General features: G+C 49.7%; 1 protein-coding gene across 3 annotated transcripts in view; it reads right to left on the bottom strand.

Annotated features, from left to right (window-relative positions):
- The window catches only part of PRKDC (protein kinase, DNA-activated, catalytic subunit), a 2,754,228-nt gene that overhangs the window by 284,771 nt on the left and 2,443,035 nt on the right, over nucleotides 1–26,422 (bottom strand). For all 3 annotated transcript variants that reach the window (XM_085605657.1, XM_085605658.1, XM_085605659.1), the window contains one exon: nucleotides 20,440–20,532. In XM_085605657.1, coding sequence (XP_085461783.1) covers nucleotides 20,440–20,532 — 93 coding nt within the window. The remainder of the gene's footprint in view (nucleotides 1–20,439; nucleotides 20,533–26,422) is intronic.

The following is a 26,422-nucleotide window of genomic DNA, read 5'->3' as shown; positions in this document are numbered from 1 at the left end:
CCATCACCGCTCGTCGGGATCCAAGTCCTCGCACTCAGGTAAGTCGAGGCATGGCAAAAAGAGGTCGTAGAAGCAACATCGCTCTTTTGACTCCCCTCGCTGGTCGCGCAACTCGGCCAAGGGTTCGGGTGGCACCACCAGTGCGGCTCAGCCGGAGCTGCAGGAGTCGCATCCGGCCCCACACCCTCCGCTCACTGGGCTTCATGTGACTCCGGGAGAGATTCGAGACTTCCTAGTGGCCATGAGGACTCTCTTCCCACCATCGAGGCCTGCCGGCACGCCTCCGGGCCCCGCAGGTCCGACTGGGGGTCCTTGCGAGTCGGCGGTTTCGGCCCCGGCGCCGTCTTCGACTTCGGTCCAGACGCCGCAGGCCCCCGTGGGATCCAGGCCTGGATCGTGGTCGACGCCAGTTGACCTCACGACTCCTCCGCTGGCGCCGATCCCCATGGTGCTGTTCCCGGTGCCGTCCTCGGACGCCGCCGTCCCTGGTTTCAGCCCCGGTCCGGGTCTGGCATCGGATCGGCGCCGCTCGGCACCGTCTCCGGCGTCGATGTGTGAGCCTTTCGCCTATGACCCGGCTCCGTCATTTCTGCATGATTACCAGGACACGGATGAAGGGGAGGAGTGGGAGGGATCTGAGGATCCTCTTGCACAGCAGTGCCAGTTAAGTCAGGACTGGGCAGATGAGCTGGGGAAGGCCAGTGGTCTAGACACTTCGCCTGACACTGGTTTCGTCTCTCCTCCTTCCGTGGCTACGGAGGAGGGCGCTACTTATGCTGTGGTGCTGCGCAAGGCGGCCAAGACCATGCGCCTGGAGCTCCCTGCAGCGGCCGTGAGGACTAACTTCCTCACTGAGGTGCTTCAACCACCAGTAAGCTCTTCGGAGCCTCTGCTGCAGTTTAATGACGCCCTCACCGACGTTCAGATGGGCACTTGGTCCAAGCCCTCCACAGTCCCTCCTGTGGATCAGAACGTGGCCCGGCGCCACCGCCCAGCTCCGGGCGACCCCTGCTTTCTGTCCGTACACCCCACCCCTGAGAGTCTGGTTATCCAGGCCTCCACGTCCCAAACCGCCTTCCCGTACGCACATCCGGACCGGGAATCCAAAAGGATGGAACAGTTTGGCAAAAAACTGTTTTCCTCTCTCAGTCTTGGGTTGCGGTCCATTAATACCGCATGCCTTTTGGACCGTTACAGCCACTCTCTGTGGGATAATGTGGCGGACGTGCTGCCACCGTGTCCAGAGGAGGCCAGGAAACGGCTCGCCCAGGCTCCTGCTGAGGGGCGTGATGCAGCACGGTATTCCATTAGATGTGGACTTGACACCATGGACTCACTGGGCACAGCGATTGCAACGACGGTGGCGATCCGTCGTCACGCCTGGCTGAGGTCCACGAACTTTTCAGGGGATGTCCAGAGGACTCTCATGGACATGCCCTTTGATGGCCGTCGCCTTTTTGGCGACAAAGCAGTTAGCGCGCTGGAGCGCTTTAAGGACTCCAGGGCTACGGCAAAGATCTTGGGTCTGTCGGCCCAGCGCAAGCAAACTTCTGCTTTTCGCCCCTTTCGTGGCCAAAGAAGGGGCGCCCCCGCACCTTCGTCCAGCCACAGGCCGCAGAACCAGCCTCAACGCGGTCACGAACGTGGATTCTGCCGTGGCGGAGCCGGTCAGTCCACATCCGCTCCCGCAGCATCTGCCTCAAAGCCTTCCTAGTCTGAGCTTTCAGGCCCATTCCAAGCCAGTGGGAGGCAGAATTCACCATCACCTGCTCCACTGGCGTACCATCACTTCGGATAGGTGGGTGCTGCAAATCGTCCGAAGGGGCTACTCCCTCCCCTCGAGGTGACCCTCCAGCCATGCCACCGCAGTACCACCGCATGTCGGGGGATCACTTGCAACTTCTGCAGGAGGAAGTTACGGCCCTCTTGGCCAAGGGGGCCATTGAGAGCGTTGCTGGCCGAGAAGTAGGACGGGGTTGTTACTCCCAGTACTTTCTGGTTCCCAAGAAGGGCAAAGGGGGCCTACGCCCTATCTTGGACCTCAGGAGCGTCAACCCCTTCCTCCGGAACGAGAAGTTCAAGATGCTGACATTAGTTCAGGTTCTGGCAGCCCTAGACCTGGAGACTGAATGGTAGCGTTGAATTTGCAGGACGCTTATTTCCACATCCCCGTTCTGCCGGCCCACCGGCGTTACCTGCGGTTCACGGTAGGCCACGAGCACTTTCAGTTTACCATGCTCCCCTTCGGCCTCACCAGTGCCCCTTGGGTGTTCACGAAAGTGATAGCGGTGGTCGCAGCTCATCTGCGCAGATTAGGGGTTCCAGTCTTCCCCTATCTTGACGACTGGTTGTTAAAGGCGGGCTCGCCCCGAACAGTCGTCTCCCACCTCCAGACTACGGCCGACCTCCTGCATTCGCTGAGGTTCTCCATCAACGTGCCAAAGTCACATCTGAGTCCCTCCCAGAAGCTCCTCTTCATCGGAGCAGTTCTGGACTATCCTCCAATAGCCCGAACAGCGGGTTCGGGCTATTCAGGCTCTGATTCCGATCTTTCAGCCTTTATCCCGAGTTTCGGTCAGGATGGCCCTGCGGCTGCTGGGTCTGATAGCCTCCTGCATCCTGCTGGTACATCACGCCAGGTGGCGGATGCGGGCTCTGCAGTGGGACCTGAAGTTCCAGTGGGCTCAACATCAGGGCAACCTGTCCGACCACGTCCTGATCTCGGAGGGCACTGCAAGGCGGAGATCAGAGGCCTCTGGTCTCCGGCAGGGTCCCGGCTCTATATTAACCTATTGGAGCTGCGGGCGATCCGGCTTGCACTGAAGGCATTCCTTCCCTCTGTCCGAGGAAGTGTAGTGCAGGTGTTCATGGACAATACCACCGCCATGTGGTATTGCAACAAACAGGGCGGGGTGGGGTCGTGGACACTTTGCAGGAGGCTCTGTGCCTCTGCGCCTCTGGACATGGCTGGAACATCAGGGCATCACCCTGGTGGTTCAACACCTGGCGGGTTCTCTGAAAGCCAGGGCGGACGAACTCAGCCGTCGGTGCATGATGGATCACGAGTGGCGCCTGAACTCGGACGTGGCGCAAGATCTCTTTCGGCAGTGGGGAGAGCCTTGGTTAGATCTATTCACCACCGAAGAGAACACGCAATGTCATCAGTTCTGCGCGTTGGAATTTCCAAGGCGGCACTCGCTCGGAGACGCTTTTCGTCGTGAGTGGAGTTGCGGTCTGTTATACGCCTTTCCACCTATACCACTTCTGCCCAGAGTGCTGAAGAAGATCAGGCACGACCGGGCCCAAGTCATCCTTGTGGCTCCGGATTGGGCACGAAGATACTGGTATCCCGAGCTACTCAGTCTGTCAATCGATCCCCCGATTTGACTACCTCTTCACTTCAGGAGGACCTTCTGTCGCAGCAGCAGGGGACGGTCCTCCACCCGAACATGTCCAGCCTCAACCTCCATGCGTGGAGATTGAGCGGCGACAATTGATGCCATTTGACTTGCCTCCTGAAGTCTGTGATGTCATTCTGGCAGCCAGGCGTCCCTCCACAAAGACGGTATACGCCAGCAGGTGGAACAAATTTGCGGCATGGTGCACAGCAAAGGCTGTGAATCCCCTTTCCGCCCCTCTTTCTAAAGTTCTCCTCTTTCTTCTTTCCCTGGCCCAGCAGGGCTCTGCTCTGGGTACCATCAAGGGATATCTTTCAGCTGTTTCAGCCTTCTTGAGGCTTCCTGATCAGCCTTCTCTTTTCAAGTCCCCTGTTGTTAATAGATTCTTGAAAGGCATTGCTCACATGTTTCCTCCTGTTCCCTTTGTAATGCCTCAGTGGGACTTGAATCTGGTGTTAACTTATCTGATGTGCGCTCCCTTTGAGCCACTTCATAACTGTCCTCTTCGTCTTCTGACTCTGAAGACTGCTTTCCTGGTTGCCATCACCTCTGCCAGGAGAGTGAGTGAGCTCCAAGTTCTTTCTTCTAAACCTCCTTTCCTCTCTGTCCATCAGGACAAGGTTGTTCTGAGGACTCGCTTTTCTTTTCTACCTAAGGTGGTTACTGCCTTTCACATCGGGAAGTCCGTTACCTTACCCACCTTCTTTCCGCCTCCACATCCCTCGAAAGAGGAAGAGAGGCTCCACCGTCTGGACCCATAACGTGCGCTCTCCTTTTATCTGGATCGCACAAAACAGTTCCGGGTGGACGACCAACTCTTCGTTGGCTACGTGGGCGCTAAGAAGGGGAGGCAGTGCACAAGTGAACCATCTCTCAGTGGGTCGTTTTGTGCATTAAGGTCTGTTATTCCTTGGGTAAGAAGGATCCTCCTGTGGGGCTGAGGGCCCATGCCACTCGGGCCACAGCGGCTACTACTGCCTTGGGACGGGGAGTCCCTCTGCAGGACATTTGTCAGGCAGCTACATGGGCCTCGCTGCACACGTTTACCAAGCATTACTGCCTGGACAGCCAAGTCCGGAGAGACGGCTTCTTTGGCCGCTCCGTTCTCCAGGACTTCCTGGTGTGATCTTGGTTCGCAGACCCACCACCGGGGTTGGTATTGCTGGGGTATCTATTCTAAGGTAAGGAATCTAACTAACGTGTTTCTTTCAGATGAACAAGTTACTTACCTTCGGTAACGATATATCTGTAAGAAACATTAGTTAGTTAAATTCCTTGCCGCCCCACCCATCCTCCCCGTTCTGCGAACTGATATCTAGGGTTAAGGTCATCCCTTTCAGGGCCCTAGTTTCATGACACCAGTGTCGGTTTCTTACACGGCTCTGCGTTCCTGGCGCGGAAAGCTATGAACAGAACTGACGTCAGCGCGCGAGGGCGGCGTCTAAGTACTCCGACGACGTCATCCCGGCGATCACGACGCCGACGACGGACGTGGAGCCGCAGACGACGCCTACCGACGTGCAGGGGTACTGCTGACGAAAAATCTTTACGGATCCAGCCTGACGCCTGGGGATATTCTAAGGTAAGGAATCTGACTAACTAATGTTTCTTACAGATATATTGTTACCGAAGGTAAGTAACTTGTTCATTAGCGTTTTCTGAGATGTGACCAGAAAGTGCCTCTGTGAGCAATCATAAGGACATAAGCTTTTGCTGTCAATTCTTGAGTGGCACAGGCAGGACTGCTTATATGCCTTGATGTATATATGTGGGCTTAGATCAGTGCATGACTACTGGGTATATTAGTGCTGAGCGGGTATACGACTCCAGGACAGGTGGCAAATCAATCCATTAGATGTAACTATTATAGAACTGTCAGAGAGTAGATCATATGGTCATCCTATGTCCTACAGTCAAGGGCAGGCAGTAATAGCTTTCCTTTGGGTTTTTTTCATAAATACCTTCCAGACTAAAGCTGAGTTAGTCTGGTCACTGCATTATTTTGGTAAAGACCAGGTCTGACAACATCATGAAGAAAGACCAGGTCTGCACAACCCTACTGAATGGTGGATGGCTTTTAATGATTTGCAGAAACAGAGTTCCAGACTTCAACTTCTTGTATGTGTGAGAAGTTGGCCTGATATATGATGTCACTAATTCTAGTGTACACCTTGTATCAGTCCAAACAACCCTTATGGTGATTGGTTGTAAAGTCAACCTTATAGACCAGCTATCCTAGTGGTAGCATGGACAAGAGCAGTCTTAGGCTAAACTCTGTATGGCATGTGAAGCCAGCTGTTATACCATTTGTAACCCCTTGAATATCAAATGAAAGGACACCACAATAGATATATAAAATAGAATGCATTTATTCTAAGTCAAAACACCCTCAGCACTCTTTATGAGATTCGAGGTAAGTACAACACAATCTTATTCAAGCATACATAAGTTACACAGGTAAGTAATACAGTTAGGCCCTACTCTGCCTCCAGGATTGTTAAGGCCTGCCATAGGAGTGGCTCACAGGTACACATGTGTCTGTTTTAAGTGTAGATACAGGTATACTATATCTAAGCATGGGATGATTACACGACCTTGCCCCAGCTGAGTGATCAGCCAGTTGTGTCTGATTGTGAGGCCAGGCCAGGGGTGGCATAATACATGCTGCAGCCCCTGGTAGGCCTAGGGTACACCTATGCCCTGGGTACCTATGGTACACTGTACAGGGGCTGATAAGGTGATCCCTCCCAAGTGTGTGTGTACCTAGGGTACATGGAGTCCATTTTAAAGAGCGAGCAGACAGCCTGAGACCCTGAATGGCGGGATCTCAGGCCAACTAAGTCGAAAAACCAGCTAGACACTAGGCAAAAAGTTGGGGGTAACCATAGTCAGATATTCACCTTCCTACAGTATGTAGAAGGATGTCCTCCCGATTCATTTCTTTCTGTGGATCATTCAATGCGTGATGCACAGGGTCTTTAAAACTGAGCGTGTGGAGACAGGCAGTGAAGTGCTTTTAGAGCTGGCGAGATGTAGTCAGGTGTATGAATGCGCACCATCTGTTTTGCAGTGGTGTTTTAGAGACCGAGATTCTCCTGGTAGAGCCTGTGTCCATAGTTAAGATATGTCATAACAAGGTCGGTTTTCGTCTGAAGCTTCTGTGAGAATACTGTATGTGAAAAAATCCATCTTATTGTGCACAGAGGGTATCAGGCGCTTCTCGTGACTTTGTTTACTTGGGGATAGATTGTAGTCCTTGGTCACGCCAAGATTTCTCATTTCTTTCAAAGCAAGTGATGCCCCAAATTATTGGGGCCAGATTGTTGAGAAATGGTAGGGCTTCCAATCTCTGTTAAACTCTAAATTTTCAAGGATCACACCAGTCAAGGGAATGTTTCGACTGGCAATCTGATATTCCCCTCCGGAGACTCTCATTTAAATACCTGGGGATCTGGGTCACCCTCCTTCCGGAACTCTGCTGGGCCCTCAATGTGGCTCCCGTAGTCAACAAGACCAGATCAGATATGCTCCGGTGGCAGTCACTCCCTTTGAATCCGCTGGGGAGAGTCGCCCTCTATAAGATGATGATCCTCCCCAAGTTTCTGTACATGCTACAAAACACTCTGTGCCCCTTTCCGCGCCCGTGGTTCCGGGAATTGGATAAGATGGTGATTAAATTTCTCTGGGGCGGCGGCAGGCCCCGGCTGGCCTTAGATCGCTGCAGAGTCCCCTCCTATGACGGCGGCCTAAGCATGACTAACCTACATCTATATTACTTGGCCACCCAGCTACTGGTGATTCATGATTGGTTCTCGAGTGGATGGGACGATCCGGCCTATCGACTCGAGGTGCAATGCCTCGGGTTCTCCTCTATCCAGAACATGCTCTATGGAGCAACGGTCCCCCTGTCGCTCCCTGGTGTCGTGCGGGCCCCTTTTCTCGCGTGGCGCGCAGCTTTGAGGCACACCCGATGGTCGGGGACGAAAACACAGCTCACACCGCTTTGGCACGGGACATGGCTGCGGGAGGTGCTGGGACTTGCGGGTTTTCGGCAGTGGGATCTTCTAGGGATCTCCAATCTGGGCGATATATGGCGGGGGAGCCACAAGTGTTCCTTCCAGGAGCTTCAGACCTGCTTCTCGCTACAGCCTTCCCAATTTTATAGATACCTTCAGCTGCGCCATGCGGTCCGGGCCCACGTCCCTCTAGACTCCAGATTGCCTTCTCATAGCCCGCCTGAGGCTCAGGTGATGTTAGGGTGTCTGGGGAAGGGGGGAATATCCCGCATTTATAAATCCCTGATTAACAATACCCCGGTAGACTGGAGCGGACTAAAACAGCGATGGGAGGTCTGGGTGGGACCCCTAGATGACGCGGACTGGAGGGACGCCCTTATGGCGCCTCGATCGCTTACCACCTCCGCTAGACTGCGGCTCATCCAACTCTATTACCTCCACACCGCTTATCTGACTCCGGACCGCCTATATCGTGCGGGCCTCCGCGTGGACGCCTCCTGTGCTCGCTGTGGGGTGGCTCCGGCGGATTTCTTCCATATGGTGTGGTCTTGTTCCCGCCTGGAGGGCTACTGGGCAGCGATTGAAGCCGATCTAGCGGAGGTCCTGGGATGGGAGGTCCCCCATGAGCCTAAAATGGCTCTGCTGGGCATCACGGACGGGCTGGATGGGTCCCGTAACGACAAGTACTTTCTCACTACTGCCCTAATGGTAGCTAAGAGGGATATAGCGGCCGTGTGGTCACAGCCAGATCCGCCCAGAAGGGCTACCTGGAGTAGAGGGGTGGATTGGTGTGCGGCCCAGGAGCGGTCGTTGTACGCTGCCCGGGGCTGCCCCCAAAAATTCCGCAAAATATGGGGGAAATGGCTGGGGGGCCTGTTTTGAAGGGTGGGGGCGGGGGATGGGGGAGGAGGGGGGGTTTTACATTCGTTTGTCAATGCTTCCCTGATTGAAGTTACTGATGCCATGTTCAACGCACTGTTGTATATCATTCTTGATATTGTCCTTTATGCCGAAAATAAAAAAAAATTGTTTATCAAAAATTTTCAAGGATCGCACTGCAGAAAACACGCAGTGCCAAAGCTACTGCGAGTTGGAGTTCCCAAGGCAGTTCTCACTCGGAGATGCTTTTCACTCAAATCGGAGCTCAGTACTCTAGGACGCATTTCTGATTCTGCTGTGGTGAAAAGATTGAGCCATGGTACTCCCCAGGTCAGAAGACGCCCTGTGCCACCTCACAGTTCGCCTTCACTCTTGATCAGCTAGGCAACGTTGGCCGAGTTTGTCCGCCCATGGCATTCAAAGATCCTGCCAAGTTTTGTACAACTGGGGAGATGCCACTTCCAAAGTCACAAAGCCTCCTTGCACAGGACCCACGATCCTCCCTGTTTTTCATAAGTACCACATGGCGGTCGTGTTGCCAGTGAGAACCTGCATCTATTCTCCCTTGATGGACAGGAAGAACACTTTTTGTGCAAAACGTATCACCCACAGCTCCCACAAGTTGATCTGGAGATAGACTTCCACCAGAATCCAGAGGCCTCTGAACTCTACCTCTCCCAGATGACCTCCCCAACCCGGCAATGATGCATCGGTGACAGCCGTTAACCTGGGGTATGGTAGGCAGAGGGGCCTGCCACCTGTCAAATTGAGGTACAACAGCCTCCACTGCAGGTCTTTTGCAGTCTTCTACAACACCTGAATGTAATATAATCGGTTTCCTTGGTACTGAGCCCACTGTGATTTCAAATTCCACTGCAGAGCCTGCATGTGCCACCTGGCGTGGTCCACAAGCAGTAGGCCATAATGACTCTGAGCCCCAGGCTCAATATTGAAACATCAGGATCATAGCCTGAATATCCAGAACTCGCTGAGGTAGAGGGAAACTCGGAAAAGCACAGTGTCGAGAATGGCTCCAATGAACATGAGCATCTGCGAAGGAGTCAGGTGGGACTGTGGCACCTTGGTGGAAAATCCCAATGCTATCAGCAGGTCGGCTGCCATCTGAAGCTGGTTCACAACTGTTTGCAGTGAGGCCAACTTTGAAGTCAAGGTATGGGAAAACTGCTATTCTGAACCTCAGAAAATGTGGAGCGGCAACCATCATCACTTAAGTGAACACCTGAAGAGAACTTGTAAGGTCAAAAGGGAGCACGAAAACTGTTAGTGATTGTGGCCCACCTAAAACTGCAGGTAATGCCTGTGGGACTGTAAGATGGGAATTTTGAAATAAACGTCCTGCATTTCCAAGACTACCATCCCATCTCCTGCGTCCAGGCAGACAGAATGTGGGCAAGGGTGAGCATTTTGAACTCGTCCTTCCTGAGGAAGAAGTTCAATGGGCGAAGGTCGAAGATAGGACAGAGGCTTAAGTCCTTCTTTGGCACCTAGAAGTAACAGGAGTAGAAAACCAGCCCTGACTTCTGATGCTGGCAATTTTTCTATGGGTTTCTTGTCCAAGAGAGCCTGAACGTCCCCTCGCAGAATAGACAAGTGGTCCTGCGGGAGGCGTTGCGGTGTAAGAGGCAGGCATGGAGAGGAAATGGAGGGCATATCCATTCTGGATAACTGGAGCACCCACTAGTCTGACCTGATGGTCCGCCACACACAGAGGTAAAAGATGATAAAGCCTCCTATCTGGTGTTTGTGTGCCACAAAAGGAAAATTAAAGAGGTTTTGTGGTGCCTGTGGATGGGTTAGGGGTTAGGGTAAATTGTTAACCCTGGTGGCCTTGACGGCAGCGGCCTGGATCCCCTACCTCTACCCCAACAGGGTTTGGGAGGCCTGTTGCTGCTGAGACCAGGTCTGATGCTGTCTCTGCTGAAAAAATCTTCTGAAGTAAAGAAAGGGGTGAAATTGTTGCGGAAATCACAGTGAACGGCGGTGCTAACCCAGTGTATCACTCTATTGCCCTACCCTCCTTCAAATGCTCAAAGGCTGAGTCCGCCTTGTCTCTAAACATACATCTGCAATCAAAACAGATATCCCCAAGCAATTATTGGAGATCTCTCAAAAACCCCATTGAGCAAATCATAATATGGCACTGAAGCAGCACACTGCTTCCGACCACCCTACTTAAGCAGTCGGTAGTGTTCAAGCCAGTGTGAGTGACATACTCTGTAGCATCCTCACCCTCCTGCATAACATGCTGGAAGTTGGATTAGAGGTCTTACTGGACAGTTGGCAAGATCTACTTCACTGGATCGCAAAAGGTATGCAAGTATGTGCCCAGGAGGCAGATGAAATTCGCTAAGTGTAGGGCAAGAATAGTGATGGAGAACATGCATTAGGGAAAAGTTTCCATATGTCTTGATTCTCTCTATGGTGGTGTGGTCTAAAATTCATTGGAGTTTAATCTGATTGTTGACACCTCAACAAAATAGGTTTCTGGCATAGGGTGTTGGAGGAGACAGCTCTGCCTCTCCTTGCTTTTTGGCTGTTTACTGGAGGCAAGATCCTGGTTGTGTCCAGCATTGTGTCTGTAAGGGTCCCAATGAGTGGCAGCAGAGACTCCTGTGACCTCTGCTCTAGCTAAAGCATCAGTGAGGGCACTAGTTTTCACTTCAGTAGTTGGAAGCGTCAGATTAAGGACCACTGCTGCTCTCCTTATTACATTTGCGGAGGGGAGGTGTACAAGGCTGGCTTAGTATATGGTGCACACAGATTTAAGTGAAGCACCTTGCGGTAATCCAGACAGCCCTTATGGTGATTTTAGTGGTTTTAGACAACCATGGAAAGCTCTCTAAGTGGTTGCTGTGGAGAGCAGCCTTCAGGCTTAGTCTAGGAGTGTTAAGCAGCTTGTTATACCAGAACTAATCATATAGTGTAGGTTAAACGACCTCCCTGGTCCACCAGGACCAGGCAGGGTTCATTCCGGGTGGAAACACAAATCTGAATATAAGACAGCTCCTCTCCATCTTAGAGTTGAGCAGAAGCAAGGAACAGGAAGGTGTGATCTTCACTGGATAGAGAAGGCCTTTGAAGCCTGGAGTGGGAGTTTCTCTATACCGTTTTGGCAAAAATGAGAGTGGGCCAAGAATTTATAGGCTGGGTGAGACTGCTGTATTCGAGTCCAGTGGCCTGATTGCACACGGGCCGCACAATCTCGGAACAGGATCAGGTGGAGAGGAGCACACGTCAGGGGTGCCCCCACTCCCACTTGTTATTAGCATTGGTAGTGGAGCCATTGGCCTGCGTAGCACGGGCCGGCGGCAGATACAGGGGTTTATGGCTGGGAGGACAAATACATCATATAGCGTTATACGCTGATGACCTCCTGTTGTTCCTGAAGAACCCTGGGGAGGAGCTCCGAGGTGCTAGAGATATGATGGAGGAGTTCGGTCCCTGTCAGGGCTAAGAGTTAATTGGCAAAACTCTCGCCTCTTTCCGATAGTAATAGGCTGGCTGCCGCCTGAGGGATTGGGAGATTTGCAGTGGGAGCCCTGTTTTAGATATCTGGGGTGAAGATTTTCCACTAGCCCCTGGGTACACAGGAAGGGAATATAGGAGGAGCAGTGAGAGCGTTAAAGGACAACATAGCCTTTTGGGGGAAACTCCATTTCGGTAGCGGGAAGGATCTCCTTTCTAAAAATGGAGACCCTCCCCAGATTATTGTACTTCTTTACCACACTGCCTGTTTGGATACCCAGGGCATGGTTCCGAGAACTGGATTCATGCCTCTCCGCCTTCATCTGGGGGACTGGAAGAAGGAGTGTGCCCTGACAATGCTAAAACTACCATCGGCAGAGGGGGTGGGGGGACTAGCAGTCCCGGAGTTTGAGGCATATTATCTGGCAGGGCAACTACAGAGACTCACGCAATGGATCTCAGGAAGAATGACGTCAGATAGGAGGGTACCACCTTCACCCCTGAGAGATGTGTTAATCCGCACCCTACTGAGAACCGCAAAGTCACAGCACATACACACAACTGAACATAAGGTGATACAATGGTGCTGGAATAGATGCCTCCAGAGGACTCAGACTAGATACCCATACTCTCTGGAATTACCGCTGATAACGCTTAGGGCACTGCCACACGGAGGACAATGGAGGGGCCTGGAGGAGTGGGAACAGGCAGGGGCCACGAAAATAGGGAGCCTCGACAGCAGCAGGGACTTGATTCCCTTTGAATAATTTAGCACAGACTGGGACATCCCGCAAGGCCAGTTTCTGCTTCACAGGGCAATTACGGGAGCCAAGAGACGACACTGGGGGATGGGCACTCTTGAACCAACATGACAAGCCATCTATGAATACATAGGAATAGCTGGGGTCAACATAAAGGCAGTTACATGCTTGTATGGGGCAATAGGTAGGGACTCTGCTAAACCCCTGGACAAGCTAAGGACAGAGGATCTAGGAAGGCCCCTAGAGGATAACGACTGGGAGAATATACTGCAGAGGACACCTAAGGTATCCAGAAATGCACGGTTTATTCTGATTAACTACTATATTCTGCACCGGGCATACATCACTCCAAATTGAATTAACTGCATCTTCCAAAGAGATGATGCGGGGTGGCCGAGATGCAGCGAAGTGGGAACAAGCTTTATTCACATGATGTGAAATTGCAAGGCCCTGACTCAATACTGACAGGAGGTGACAACTGAGATGGCCCAAATCGCTGGCCGAGTAGTGCCATGTGCGCCGGCGCACTGCTTACTTGCCCTGTTCCCTCATACAGCTAAGACAAAGATCACTGATAAATTCCAGGACTTGTCCTTCATTCTAGCCAAACGCGAAATCACCAGTAGGTGGAAGGCACCAAACGGCCCTAGCATAGTCAGATAGAAGCAGGAACTGGAGAAATGGGCGGGCTGTGAGAGGAGAATTGTGCTCAGGAACACAAGACGGGGCCTGGGTAAGATTGAGAGAGCTAGGGCTTGGAAGGCACTGGTGGAAGACATGAGAAGTAGGACACAGGGATCTGAATCCACCATCCCAGCATTGCCTTCACGACAGGGGAGTCCCATAAGACACGACCAAGATGGAGCATTAGAACAAGCACCCTGGGAAGCAAAAAACGTAGGATACCAGGAAACATAGGTTGGTATAGGATCGGGGAGGAATGTCCGAAGGACGCATAACCACACATTAAACAACAGGAGGTGTGACAGCTTAGCTAAATTAGGACAGCAAGATGATCTGCAGTGAGGGAGAGGGAGGGGGGAGTTGGGAGAAGTTTGGGAGGGAGAAATTGGACTGCATATATGAACCTACTAAGGGGGCAGAATGGAACGGGGTACCAGATATATGTACCATGTAAGGAATTCATGCAGTATTGTGTTACATTATAAGGTATAATGTATGAGCTGTTAATAACTCCATTGATGCAAACCAAAGTAAATAAAATATGTTTTAAAAAAAATATAGTGTAGGTTGAACGAAAAAGAATCACACAAAGTAGTTATAAAAATAGTTATATCTATTATACGCCCTCACTAACACACTGGTATATCTCCTACCTGGAGATATCAACACCATACACGTAATATTTCAACGGTAAACATGTAAGTTAGCACAAATACACAGTGGTCTCCAGGGGGGAGACCAAACCATATACTAAAGAAGTGGAATGCGAACTGAGAACAAAGTTGGGACTTGGACAAGAAGACTCAGAAGAGCTGGGACACAAAGAACCACCCGAGGTAAATACCCAGGAACCCCACGGAGGCTGTGCACAGAGTGGAAACACAGCTACGTACTCCGTGCAAGTCAATGGGAAAGTTGTGGTTGCAGTTTTTAAATAGAAGGACCTTTCTCAGTGGACCCTGAAGAAACCCAGAGGAAGACAGAATGTTGGAGAGTCACCTAACCTGTGGATACCCCAAAAACAAGGATACCTAACACCAGGGAAGCCGGGTGCATAGATGCAAAGTAACATCGGGAACCACCGTTGATCACAATGGAGGACTTCAGTAAAGATGCCGCTGGCAAAATTGAAAGAGTTCGGTGATATACAAGGATGGATTATTGAAGAGGAGTACCTGCAAGCAGAGGGGACAGAGTCTATGCCACTCTGAAGTGACCAGGAGGCACGGAAGACCAAGGACCACCAATAACGGAAGATGCAGAGCGATGGCTGTGACCTTGTGTAGGAAGCTGGCTCTGTATATACTATACCAAAGTGAGATATAGTGTACACAGAGTCCAGTGGAACCCCAAAGGTAGGTAGAGGCAAAGTTAGATAGAACCTTCTCTCTATTTGTGGTAGTGTGGTCGAGCAGTAAGGCAGTATCAGAGGACAGTGTTAAGCATTTGTTGTACCCACTCAATCAGCAAATGTTTCACACACTCAAAGACTAAACTTCAGAACAATTGGTTTTGTATAAAAATATTCTTTTAGTTATTTTATTTTCTAGAACCAAGCAAGCCTGGCACAGGTAAGTTGATAAATACTTTGCAGAAAATATACAGTTTGAAATCCAATTGTAAATGTACTTTGAAATGGTTGACAGTTTGAATTACTGATAATGCAATACTGTTAAATGCTGTACATATACTTTGTATCGAATTTGCAATGAAAATTACAGGTAAGTTACTTTTACGTTACTTTTGAGATTACTTTTTCTACTCAGTGTGATATGCCTAGATATCACACTGGGACATTTCCTAGAGAAAACGTAAGTAAAATCAGTTTTGCACAATGGTTATTTTTCTGGTTTCCATACAAATCAACTCCACACTTAGCACATTTTTCAGAGAAAAACAGTCAATGGATTCCTACGGAGAGAAATTAAGTTAACGGTTATCAGGTAAGTAATCGGTGTTTGGAGTTGAGCTTCTGTGGTTAGAACAAGGGTTCCCCCAGGGTCAAGGATGCACTTTTGTTACACCCTCAGCAGCACTAGGGCAGCCGAGTGCAGAGTGATGAGGCCCAATGTTATCCAATGAGGGATAGGGGGCCTATGGTTGGTGGCTGCTGGAGAGCAGGCCACAAGATTGTGGAAGTCAAGCTCCTGGTGTTAGGCTCAAGGCAAAGGGTGATCCGGTTTAGCACACAAAGTGCACCAACAGCGGCGCAGGGGCGGCTGGGTGCAGGGTGCTGTTTTGGCGTTGGGTGCCCTGTTATTTTCAGTGGGGATTTTTGTTTTTTAGCTGCAGGCTCAGTCCAGGACGACTTCCGGGAGGAAACAACAGCTGGGTAGGTAAGTTGGAGGGCTCGGGAGTGTAATTTGAGGTCGGATTTCATGTTACCAGGCCACTCGCAGTTGGGGGGGGGTCTTCGTGCAGAGGCTGCAGGCAATGTCGGGGAGTCCTGGAGGGGTCAACCCACGGTGGACTCGGACTCTGGAGCGCTGGGGGACCTCGCTGGGACCGGTGGGCTACTTGAACTCAGGCTGTAGGCGACGGGTGCAGTGGTGGTTCCAGGCGTCTGGTTTCTTTTTCCTCAGCAGGCTCCGAGTCTTTGTTTGGTGTTTCTTTTGAACAGAGCTTCTGTTCACAGGAAATCTGGTCTTTGTTGAAGGCAGTCAATTCCCCCCGGGGTTCTGGAGGTCGCTGGCTGCAGGACAAGACGATTTTTGGCGCAGGATCTCTGGAAACTGCAGACGGGCTGGTAGGGCTGGGACCAAGTCAGTTCTCTGCAGTCTCCTCTGCTGGGCGTCTTCTTTCGTCCTTTTTCTTCTTAGGTTGCGGGAATTTGCATTCCTAATTCAGGGCTGCTCCCTAAATACTGTATTTAGGGGGCGTTTTAGGGGTCTTGAGGTCAGTAGCTAATGGGCTACTGACCTTAGGGTGTCTACATCCTTGGTGTGCTCACCCCACGTGGGGGAGTGAGCATAATCCCTAATCCTGAGGGGGAGTGCCTGCCATCTGCAAGATGGCGAGCACTAAGAGAGGGCTTCACCTCGCCGCCCCCACCTGAGGGGTGGAGTTGGCAGAGGTGGGCACACCTTCTGGGCTGACTAGTTTTTCCCGCCTGTCTTCCTGACGAAAAGGAGGGGAGACAGGAAGGAGGTCTGCTCCTGCTAGCAGGAGAGGCTGGGGGTCGCATTACAAAGGCTGCCAGGCCTTTGAAGCTCCCCTGCCACAGACGGCTCTTCCTGGCCTGGGGGAGGTGTGAACACCTCCACCCAGGAAAGGCTTTGTTTCTGGGCTCAGGGACCGAAAGGCTCCCACCCTAGGGGTCCAGAAACATGTCTTGTGGTGGCAAGCTGGTGTGTACCAGTCAGGGAACCCACCAGAGGCTGGTCTATTTTTAGGGGGCATCTCTAAGATGCCCTCTGTGTGCATTTTTCATTAAATCCTACACTGGCATCAGTGTGGGTTTAATTTGCTGAGAAGTTTGATACCAAACTTCTCGGTTTTCAGTGTAGCCAATGTGGTGCTGTGTAGTTCGTAATGACAAGCTCCCAGCACCATATAATCTTAATGTCAGCACTGCACTTACAATGTCTAAGAATGGACTTAGACACCTGTACCCTCACCACTGGTATAGGGCACCCAGCTAGAGGGGTGACTGATCTATGCCAGGGCAGTGGGTTGTAGGCATGGCACACAGGGAGGTGTGCCATGTCGACTCTTCACTTTGTTCTGCACCAAAACACGCAGCCTGCAAAGGCAGTGTGTGTGTGTAAAGGTACAGGGTCTCTAAGGGTGGAACAATAAGTGCTGCAGCCCTTAGAGCTCTTCCCTGGTCACAGTGCCCTGTGTACCTGTGGTACCATTTACCAGGGGCTGACCTGTGGCCAGAGATGCCAATTGGGTTAAGTTTGGGGAAAGAACACATGCCCTGGGAACCTGATTCGCAGGGACCCAGGGCACATCAAGTCAAAGTGCATCACTAGTCTGGCAAAAAAAGGGGGGGTTACTGCAACAGAAACCCACTTTCCTACACCTTGTTGCTGCAGCTGTGAGGACCAGGTGACGCTGTGGAAGACTAGGAGCCGTTCACAAGCTGTCCTACGTTGGAAGTCAAGAACCAGAAGGTCAGTGGCTGGGGGGAACAACAGCAACAGACATGATAAACAAAAATGGTGCAGCTTTGGGACCAGCAAGGTCCGGGGAATTCACCATGTGCAGGATAGTCAGAGCAGGCCCGAGCAAGCAGGGGAGCCCACTGAAGCCAAAGAAGACCCTCAAGAGGATCCACAGACTGAAGGCACAGAAGTCGCAAGAGGACCTCGAGCAGCTCCCAAAAAGATGAAGGCCCATGGTATAGAGGATGCGGTGAGGACGCTGATCTTGGCAGGAAGAGATCCTGGAACTTCTTGTAGTCCGAAGATCTTTGGAGTGCAGAGCCAAAAAGCCTTGGCAAATGGCAAGTCACCGCGATGCTCAAGGGATACTGACCTCAAAATTGCAGAGGACAGGTCATGCCTCGAGGGTTGTTGTAGAACCACCACCTGTGTTGCTGATCCTTTTGAAGTCCGTAGGACGTCAAGAGCAGCAGAACAGTCAGCTTTGTTGCGGGTAGTGACTCCTTCAAGCCAAGGGAGATTACTTTGGGTGTCCTTCATGCCCACAGGTCTGTTGAAGCTCCTGGAAAAAGCACAAACACAGACGATGAAGAAGACTTGCAGAACAGCGAGACCAGGAGCAGCAGGAGTCTTCCGTGGTGCAGTCTCGTCCAGGCGAAGTCCAGCAAAGTCACGTGATATGGGCATGTCTGGTGATAGTTCGATATTACAAAGAGATGCACAATAGCCATATTACAGATCTGAAATACTCCAGCTCCAAAGTTGGAGCTTCTGGGAATAATGGGGGCATGGACGAGTCAGAGGACGCTGGCAGGTTTAGGATTTCTGGTGGCAAAGAGAGACATTGCCGACCCTGGAGCGTGATAAAGCACTGCCAGGTAGCAGTATGAACTACTGTTAAGGGGCGGAAAGGAAAATGTATAAATGGGAAGGGGTGTGAATAACCATAAAAAATATGGGGTCTGTGGCCCTCTTGTTATGAAGATTATTTATAGGTGTGAAGAATCCAATTGATTGCACTTTATGTACACCAATGCTGCATACTCTGTGAAATGTCGATCTTGCTACGTTTCGTTTTTACTTCATATACTGTATATGGTGCATGTGCACTGGTTTATACCCGAGTTTGGGACTTGTTATAGGACTGTTTCTATGCACAAAATAATATAACATTGTTTTGAGACAATGTTACTCTATGAAAATCTTAGTAATTGCTCCAGTCAGTGAAGATAATCAAATCCAAAGCTAGGAAAACATCCACTTGCCATTCCTTTACAGCCTTTGAGTGCATGCTAAGGCAAGACTCTCAATTTCTATAGTCATGATGGCCCTAAAGTCATAATCAGAGCCCAAACATCACACAGATCTGGGGATGATACTTGCATCTCCAACCCATTTTCGGCATTGTACTAGACCAAATTAAAGGAAATACGATTTTCATTTGTGGACTCTTGCATCTATTGCCAGAGGACAAACAACCAACTTAATGGAATTGAGGTGGCACCTTTATGGATGCACAACTTCTGGCTGTGATTCCCCTGCAGCTCTGCTGCCACATAGAAACCTCACAGTGTAATTTCAAAAGATTTTGGGTGTAAATGATGCCTGAGCAATATTTCCTTATGAAATAACAGAAAGGGACATCACTTTCAATTAGTTAAATTTACTTAAAGTCTTCATATAGCTTGGTATGCAACGCAGAAAATGCTTCAGAATGCTCGTAATGCAAGGTGTTAAAGCCCTATGGGTGCTACCCCATGCATCCTAAATGCTTTAAAGGGATTATTGAATTATGAGCAAGTGATTATAGGGGATTCGTTAATGACAGTCATCCTAAAGTTATGCCTCTGGAATCTTAGGTTAAAAGCTTCCATAGACGGCTAGATGACTGCTAAATGTTAGGATTGGAAAGCCAAAGATGTAACAGGGATCAATCTTTTCAAGCGAGGAAATTTCATGCTAGCACCAAATGCTTGCATAAAAAGAAAGGTCTTTAGTTACATAAATAAAAGGCGGCTGTTCTGTTCACTTCAGCAAAAGTTGCTGGAGGGAGCAGAAGTCATCACGCTTATGTCCTTCTTCCAGGTTTATTCTGTCTCAACCTCCTTGGGAAGATCAAGTGAGAAAGGCTGATGTCTAGGTTTGCGGTAGATGCCTGGTGATTTGGTAGCCTTATTTATGTGATTGCTTTTGAAAGCAGTTCAGGCCTCTGCCTTGGTGTGTGGTGCAGATTGCCTTATAGTTTATTCTCTTTTTTACTAAAAACTCATCAAATGTTGATCTACTTACATTTTCTGAAAGTTTCTGAACATGCTCACATGTTTTATTTTAGAGCCTAGGTAACATTTAGAGATTTGGCAAAGCCGTTGGACAGAATATTGTAGCTGTCTAGCCTAAAGAGGATTAGGAATCTGGTTAGCCCACTCTAAAAATAGTAGTTCAGTGGGAGGATATGCTCTTGACTACCACACTGAACACAAGGATGAACGCTAATAATAAACATGATGTCCGGAACCCTGTTATTCTCTGCCAGGGTGGTGGCATCATGCACCATCTAAGCAAGATCAAAAAAGGATGTTGTCAATGCTCATTATAAATATAACAATTCATTATGTTACAAATATTTAAGATGTTCTACGAGCAGAAATAAACATTGTACAGCAGCAGTGATAGTACTCCAATCTGACTCATAGCATTCTTCACTTCAACTTGCCCATTCAGATATGAATGTTTTTGGCATAAGAGCAACACCCAATCCAACTAAGAACTGCTTGCACAGTCCAGATGTTAAAGACGTACCAGAGCATTTACAGGTGACATATCAATTAATGAGGCTTTGATTGTCTACTGATACTCAAACAAAATGGAGTGGAGGTGTTTGCTTCTCTCTTTTAGTTAATTAAGAGTGATGTATTTCTAAAGTATACAGGTCAGAATAAAATTAATACAATGAATGACAAAATCAATTCTTAGAACACCTTTTAAAATACTACCATTTTCTCATATCTGTGTACACAATTTCAGAATCATTTAGGAAAGACATTTTTTTAAGATGTGCCTCATTTTGCAGAAGGAATGCTCCAAATCTTACAATTAAACCTCTTACCTGCAATAATTATCATTCTCTTGCTCTGTCATATTGTTCAGTAGAAAATCCTTTAAAGTGCATGTTTTTTCAAGCCATTCAATAAGGCCAATTCTGGAAAGAAAAATAGCAAGCCATGTAGACTCAAAAGCATGCATGTTGAAACCATGACAAAGTTCCATAATCATTTTAATTGTGATGGCCATATTATTCTATAGAAAATGGTTATATGATTTATATTATGAATGTCAATATGCACCATGAACAAGTTACTTACTTTCTGTAAGGTATTACTTTGTTGAGACTATATATCTAGCTGCAGATTACTTACCTTTGACTTTCCCAGGCGTCAGACTGGATCTGGAACTTTTTGCCTGAGCAGTACCCCTGCAGACCCATAAAGTGAACCGACTAGTGTGTGTCCAAACTAGGGCCCTGAATAGTGAGCAACCTTAGCTCTATAAATATGTCCACAGAGCAGCGAGGCATGGGTGGGTCTATTAAGGAATCTGCATATAAATATTGTCTCTACCAGATAATGCATTATAAAAGGTAAGCAACTTGTTCATCTGATACAGACTTCTAGTTGCAGATTCCTTACCTTTGAATAGATACCCAAGCCATACCATCCTGCAGTGGGCTGCAGACAAATTACTAGACTAAAGTCCTGCAGGACCGAACGGGCGAAATGTCCATCCCTGCAAACCTGACTGTCCAGGCAGTAGTGTTTAGGAAATGTGTGCAGGGAAGCCCACGCTGCTGCCTGACAGATGTCCAGGACTGGCACCCCACGAGCTAATGCCTAGGTTGCAGCCCTCCCTCTGGTGGATTGTGCCCTCAAGTCCTCAGGAGGCTGCTTGTTATCAAGGGTATAGCAGATCTTTAAACAGAGAATGACCCAGCGCGAAATGGACCACTTCTGTACCGCCCGACCATTTTTAGCTCCCACATAGCCCATGAAGAGTTGGTCGTCCACGTGGAACTTTTTTGTGTGGTCAAGGTAGAACAACACTCTTTTTGGGTTCAGGCGGTGAAGTTGTTCGTCCTCTCAAGAGGGATTTGGAGGAGCATAAAAGGTGGGGAGTGTGAACGATTGACCCAAATGAAATGGGGTCACCACTTTAAGTAAGAAAGAGGCCCGGGTGCGAAGCATCACTTTATCTGGAAACATCATAAGATAGAGAGGCTTGGATAATAAAGCCTGCAGCTCACTCACCCTCCGGGCAGATGATATTGCCACTGGAAATGCAGTCTTTATGGTAAGCAACCGGAGGGGATAATTATGTGGTGGCTCAAAGGGAGCACACATGAGGTAAGTGAGAACCAGGTTCAGAACCCACTGAGGCATAATGAAGGGCGTAGGGGGAAACATTTGTAAAAGCCCTTTCAGGAACCTATTTACAACAGGGGACTTGAATAAAGAGGGTCGGTCAGGCAGCCGCAGGAAAGCGGACACAGCAGAAAGATAACCCTTAAGTGTGCGCAGAGCAGAGTCCTACTGGGCAAGGGTAAGAATAAAGAGAAGACTATCAGAAAGAGAAGCAGAAAGAGGGTCGATAAACTTCAGTACAATATTTTAATTTTTTTTTGCCAACGACAGACGTGTACCTTTTTGGTGGTGGGACACCAGGCTGCCAGAATAAATGTACAAACTTAAGGAAGAAAATCAAATGCTATCAACTGTCGCCGCTCAGTCTCCAAGCAAGGAAGGTGGAGAGTTGACAGGTTCGGGTGGAGAACCCTCCTCTGCTGCGGCGACCTTAGATCCTCTTGAAGGGGTGGCCTGATCAGAGGATCGATGCTCATTTTCAGAAGCTCACGATACCACGCTCTCCGCTTCCAGTCCGGAGCCTCAGGAATGACTTGGAGCCAGTCCTTCCTGATCTTTTAGCGAACTCTGGGTAGGAGTGCTATGGGTGAGAAGATGTAGAGGAGGTATGTGCTCCACTCGCGATGATAAGCGTCACTGAATGACAGCCGCCTCGGAAACTCCCAACGCGCAATACTGCTGACATTGCGTGTTCTCTTCGGAAGCGAACAGATCTAACTAACGCTCACCCCAAATCTGAAAGAGCCTTGCGGCACCTCCAGCTGGAGATGCCATTCGTCATCTGCTAGGAAACAACGGTTAAGTTTGTCTGCTCTGGCATTCAGAGAACCTGCCAGGTGTTGAAACACCAGGGTAATGCCCTGCTGTTCCAGCCATGTCTATAGACACAGAGCCTCTTGACAAAGGGTCCACGATCCCACACTGACCTGCTTGTTGCTGTACCACATGGCAGTGGTGTTGTCCGTGAACATCTGAACTAACTTCTGCTTAACAGAGGAGAAAAAGGCTTTCAATGCTAGGCGAATCGCCCCGAGCTCCAGCAGGTTGATGTGGAGCCCTGATTCTGTCACAGTTCTCTGATGTCCACCTCTCCCACATGGCCACCCCATCCCAGGAGCGGCGCACCTGTCACTACTGTGAGATCTGGTTGGGGAAAGAAGAGGGGTCTTCCTCTGACCCAATCGCAGTTCGTAAGCTACCTCTGCAGGTCCTTTGCAGTTCCTTTCGAGATCTGGACCACATCGGAGAGACTCCTCTGATGCTGCGCCCACTGAAACTTCCGGTCTCACTGCAGAACCTGAATACGCCATCTGGCTTGATTTACCAACACGATGCAGGAGGCCAAGAGGCCCACAAGCCTCAGAGTCATTCTCACTGATAGCCAGGATAAAGGCTGAAACATCAGAATCATAAACTGAATATCCTGGACTCGCTGCTCAGGAGGATAAGCCCGAAACTGCACTGTGTCCAGAACAGCTCTGATGAAAGGGAGTGTCTGAGAAGGAGTCAAGTGTGACTTTGGCATATTTGCTACCCACAAACAGGGCAGTGATTTTTCCTGAGCTGCATGCCATGTTGAGGTGAGGTTTGTTGTAGGAGAGTAGGGTCTGCTTTCTATGTTCACCCCCACTTTTTGCTTTTGCTTTACTGGTTTTCGACTTAGATGTGGCTGTGGGCCTGCTAATCAGACCCACAGCCCTGCTGTTCTCTCTCTAAATTGATACTATGTACTTTAGGTGCATAACCCATTTGGAAAGGATCACCTTATTGGCCCCTGTACAGTGTACCCTAGGTACCCAGGGCATAGGTGTACCCTAGGCCTACCAGGGGCTGCAGCATGTATTATGCTACCCCTGGCCTGGCCTTCCATTTTGACACAACTGGCTGATCACTCAGCTGGGGCAAGGTTGTGTAATCACCCCTTGCTTAGGTGTAGTATTCCTATACCTACCTTATATATAGACACATGTGTACCTATCAGCCACTCCTATGGCAGGCCTTAACAATCCTGGAGGCAGAGTGCTTGGTAACATGTGAGATGGTGCTCTAGCATGAGCTGAGCCTGTCTGCAGCTTTCGGAACCATGTCCTTATAGCTGTTCTATGATATAGCCTACCATATACTCTTAAAGTGCCTTATAATCTTAGACGGTTATGGTAACTATGGTTTGGCTTTATCAAAACATGTCGTGTAAGGTGTCTAACACTTTGGAATAATACCCCCATCCCATTTCTGGGGATGAGGATATTATCCCTCCCTTCTAGAGGGAGAAGACATGTTGTAACCTACTTAACTGGTTAAAGTTAACCAGAGCCCCAGCATCACAAAATGGATGCTGCTGCCACAGACACGAGTCTGACCTCCTGCTGCTGGGAGTGATCCCGGCAAGGGAGGCTTGGACAATAGGTTTCCTGCCTTGGGAGGTGCGAGCACCACCGCAGACAGGCCTTAGTGTATTGGGGCAGGGAGGGATGAAAAGAATGAGACATGCCTGGGGCACACAAGGTGTCCCGTGCATAGTCCAGTTCAAACCGGTGCTGGGGCACTCCAGCCCCAGTCCTGGCGCGAAACTGGACAAAGGGAAGGGGGTGTAACCACCCCCCTCCCAGGTCCCACCCATAAGGCGTGACCTAGCAGGCAACCCAGCCCCCCAGATTGGTATAAGAGTGGTAGCTGGGCCCCAGGAGATTAGATTATCCTGAACCTGCAACTTGAACAGAAACTCTGGACCTTCGACATTCGACGAAAGAAGAAGACTGAAGAATCTCCCTTGTGGCCAAGGAGTGGCTACCCTGTGCAAACAGGCACCATCAAGAGACTACCCTTTGCTTTGCTGAAGTTCTACGAGGGACCGACTGCAGAGCCCGACCAGAGCCTTGACTTCCAGACTTCTCCGACCCTGATCCACATCCACAGCCGAGCTGAGATCCGTGGAGGCGATGAGAGACGTGGGACCGGCTACCTGGGAAAAGTGGCGAGTATCTTCCAGCGCAGCTTCTGAGGCACCCTCGAAGTTGTGCACCGGGGATTGAGAAGCCCCAACCCCAAGCACCATCTGCACCGAAGATCAGCCCCCCACACTCCACGAGTCCTGAGTGGGGCCCTTCTGCATTTTCCTGCTTGCCGCGTCTGTCCGGTTGCTTGCCCGTTGGCTAGCAGCCTTTGTGACGACACACCTTGAAATCTTCACCGCTGGTTTGGCTCCTCCAGACCGGCTCCCGGTTCTTTGCAAAAGAGAAGCACCCCCAGACCTTCCTGGTCTGCACCAGAAGTAAGTCCTCTGTTCTTCGTGGGTTCCGCTTGCCAAGGCTTGGTGAGTCCTAGTTCGACTTCGACGCCGCCGACAGCAAGAGCATTCGTGGGACAGCTCGCCTCCTGGTACCCGTGGCTGCAGCGACAAGCTTCACCTTTCACCTGCAATCTTCACGACATCGCCTGGTTCCCTCCTGGTTCCACGTGGTCACTGGCTAGTGACCTTGACTCTGTCCCTTCTGCTTGCAGGTATCCTCTCTTCTTGATCCACCGGACACTCCGCACTGACTGCCTGTCAGCAACTTTCCTTCAAGCATCCATAGAAGTCCACGACGAAACCCGACGCAAGTTCACACCTATGCACCCGCTGCCCGTGGGCTAGGTAACTTGGGTACTTCGGTGCTCACAAGGGTAGTGACTATCCTAGGGTCTAGTTTCCGAGTCTCGACTCTCTAGCTGCTTCAGAAGTGTTCTTAAACTGCTTATTTCGAAACTGTACTATTTCTATCGACTATACGCATTACGCGCGAGTGTCTCCACTCTGCACCTGAATCCCGTGGGCCTCCCACTTCCTAACTGTTGCTAGTGCAGTGTAGCCCCAGCGATTCCCTAGGCCTAGGCCTATCCTATTTCTGTGACAGTGGTCCTTATACCACTTCTTTAGTATATATTGCGTGGCCCCTAGGGCCTAACTGTATTACTTACCTGTGTGACTTAATGTATGCTTGAATAAGACTGTGTTGTACTTACCTCGAATCTCATAAAGAGTGCTGAGGGTTTGACTAGAATAAATACACTTTATTTTATATATATATCTGTTGTGGTGTCCTTTCATTTGGTATTCAAGGGATTATATATGGTATCACAGCTGGCTTCACATGCCATTCAGAGTTTAGCCTAAGACTGCTCTTGTCCATGCTACCACTAGGATAGCTGGTCTATAAAGTTGACTTTACAACCAATCACCATAAGGGTTGTTTGGACGGATATAGGGTGTACACTAGAACTAGTGACATCATACATCAGGCCAACTTCTCACATTTGTTTCCCATCACCAACAGGCACCACCAGTGAATCCCTCCAAAGAAACTAAGATAGACTAAAGATCACTGGTTTTGAATAACATATAATTTTTGTTTTGTCACATATTGTTTGATATACTCACAAGCACATAGGTTGTTGAGCAGCAGCACTAGTTGGTACTGAAGAAAGCCGCTACACCTCCAAGTGAGTGTTACAAGGCTGAAACATGTGGGCCATCTCGTCATTAACTGCAGGTATATGCTTTTCCCGCCGGGGCCCTGTTTATAATACTGGCCCAGGGACGTTCTAAGAAAGTGACATTACGTACCCTGGAGCTAGTTTTATTCCATCATTTTTTTCTTTGCGCTGCGTTACCCTCGGACCTTGAGCTCATTGTTG

This window comes from Triturus cristatus, chromosome 5_1 (assembly GCF_964204655.1).
Source record: "Triturus cristatus chromosome 5_1, aTriCri1.1, whole genome shotgun sequence".
Classification (NCBI taxonomy): domain Eukaryota; kingdom Metazoa; phylum Chordata; class Amphibia; order Caudata; family Salamandridae; genus Triturus; species Triturus cristatus.
Note: the sequence above shows the minus strand (reverse complement) of the source record. Positions and strands in the feature narration are given on the sequence as shown.